Genomic DNA, 2,162 nt, shown 5'->3' with positions numbered 1-2,162 from the left:
CACTTTTTCCCACAAGTCTGCTCTACTTTCACTTTCTAGGAGGAGGAGGAGGGGAGGAGAATTAGTTATTCTAATAGGCAACAGGCTTTAAAGAAGAAGAAAATGAAAGGGAGAGGAAGAGATGGCTTACCTTTCTGCTATATGCTCTGTCTGAATACAGGCAGAAGAAATGGGCCCCAGCTGGGAGCTCTACAAATTAGGCAGGCAGAGGTATTGCTACTGTTTCCAAGAGTAATCAGGTACACACAGATTTGTTTTTATAGCAGAAAAACACATATACGCAACCTTCCTCTATGAAGATTTTTTTGGATTTCCCCAACACTATTAAGCAGCAGCACCATCTGGCCAGTGCTGGCAGGTGGGGCTTAGCATTTTTAGACATGCCAGTGGGAAAGAAAGTAGAAAGAAGGACTGGAACTCTGGCTGCCGATGTCACAACAGCCCCCGAGAGAGCATTTTCTACTACAGTTTTAGTAGGACAAGCAATGTGAAAGATTGCACCTTCCCCAACCATGTACAGTTATCCTTCTCAGGTATGCTGAGTTCTTTCATCTCTTGCCTGCTCTGATGAAAGGGCCATCAAGGAATAGGACAGATTATCTCATGCACATTAGAATTGTTACAGAAGGCCATTGGGACTATGCCATGTTTAATCCAAAATAACTGATATTTCATTTTTGTACTAAGGGAGTGTAATGTTTTACAAGATACATTTTCATATCAAATAAGTGTTTATTGATACATGATTGTGTATTTGCTTGGTGTACTGGGTTTTTCACTAAACTGTGCGGTCTGACTTAGCATTTCTTGTTTAAGCCTTTATGGTTTGATTGGTAGCCCTGTGCTTCTGATAGTTCTGTTACTAAACTTTTACCCTTTTTATTCTTTAGTTTCATTCTGCAATGGGCCACCCTTTAGCAAAACTGTTGCTTAGATGTATGTCTTTGAGCAAAACCCACCCATTGTGAACACATTCAGCTCAGTGTGGGACGCAGCAGCTAAAAACATTGACTGTAGTCTCTTGCTGGGTCTCCCTGGGCAGAGGTGGATCCACTGGAGAGGGCCAACTTCTTTACATAAGCTCAAGAAGAAAAGGTTTCCTGAAGAATTGTCCAGTATCATCTGAGTTTCTTTAGGAAAGGATGTATCCCATTCTCAGACCTCAGGACAATCTGGGGGATGGGAATAGGAAGATTTGCAGGATCTGGAAGGATTTCGAAGCGAAGCAGGGTCATTGCAATAGCTATTTTCATCTCATTCATGGCAAATTGCTGTCCGATGCAATTCCTAATGAGAAAGGAAAAGAAGGAAGATCGTGAAAATGTTTGGTTTGCTATTTGCAAAGGGACCTCTGTGGATAGTCAGGCCAAGTCATTTTCCCTATTATTCAGCCCCCTGATTGCCAGACATTTTCCTTTGCAGATCAACTCTAGTTCACCATGAAATCGCAGCTTCCAGTTTAGTGACATACAGCCTAAGCTCCTTGACAAAGGAGGCCTATATACTTCGTCTGTCAGAACCCCTCTTAACAGGCAAGGCTTCCAGCTGTGTGGGACTAAAACTGAAGAGGGTGTGTATTTTTCACGTCATTGGCCTTATCTTCATGCTGTATGAATAAAACAATAAATCTCCCACGAAGTGCCTATGTAATAGCTTAGATTATTATTTAGTACGAGATGTAAAATAATGAATACACTTTCTCTTCTAGGAAAGAGATGGAGCTTTACCAAGTGGGATTTCATGGCTATGAAGTAAAGGAGAGCAAAACAGCCATGGCAGAGCAATGCCTTTGGACACGTCATGCCCCGCCCCCAATTTCAAGTGAATGCTATTAAAACAGGCCAATTCACGCCTACCTTGATCCAGCTGCAAAAGGGATAAATGCAAAAGGATGCCTCTGGGATGCATTCTCTGCTGCAAATCTTGTAGGATCAAACACCTAAAGTAAAAGCATTTGTGAGTATATCTTTATGGGTTCTTAGGGTTCAACTGCAGTGTTACTTTGATATAAACAGGAGGAGAAAAACCTGGTATACTTATATAGATCTAGGGAATGTTCTGCGTATCCAAGATTTTTTTCAAGAATAAAAGTGGATACAAAGTGGTGTGCATGCATGTGTGTGTGTCTGCCTTTCTACTTGGAATATTGTGGCTTCTTTTTA

General features: G+C 41.5%; 1 protein-coding gene across 1 annotated transcript in view; it reads right to left on the bottom strand.

Moving 5' to 3' along the window:
• Nucleotides 1-1,118: 1,118 nt before the first annotated feature.
• LOC123035324 (cytochrome P450 4B1-like) overlaps nt 1,119-2,162 on the bottom strand; it is a gene marked incomplete at its 5' end in the record, with an annotated part of 2,830 nt that continues 1,786 nt past the window's right edge. The window contains 2 exons of the mRNA XM_044453368.1: nt 1,119-1,287; nt 1,857-1,939. Of these exons, the coding sequence (XP_044309303.1) occupies nt 1,119-1,287; nt 1,857-1,939 (252 nt within the window). The remainder of the gene's footprint in view (nt 1,288-1,856; nt 1,940-2,162) is intronic.

Source organism: Varanus komodoensis, unplaced genomic scaffold, assembly GCF_004798865.1.
Source record: "Varanus komodoensis strain SLA01 unplaced genomic scaffold, ASM479886v1 scaffold780, whole genome shotgun sequence".
NCBI classification, from domain to species: Eukaryota; Metazoa; Chordata; class Lepidosauria; order Squamata; family Varanidae; genus Varanus; species Varanus komodoensis.
This window is presented reverse-complemented; position numbering and strand designations above follow the sequence as displayed.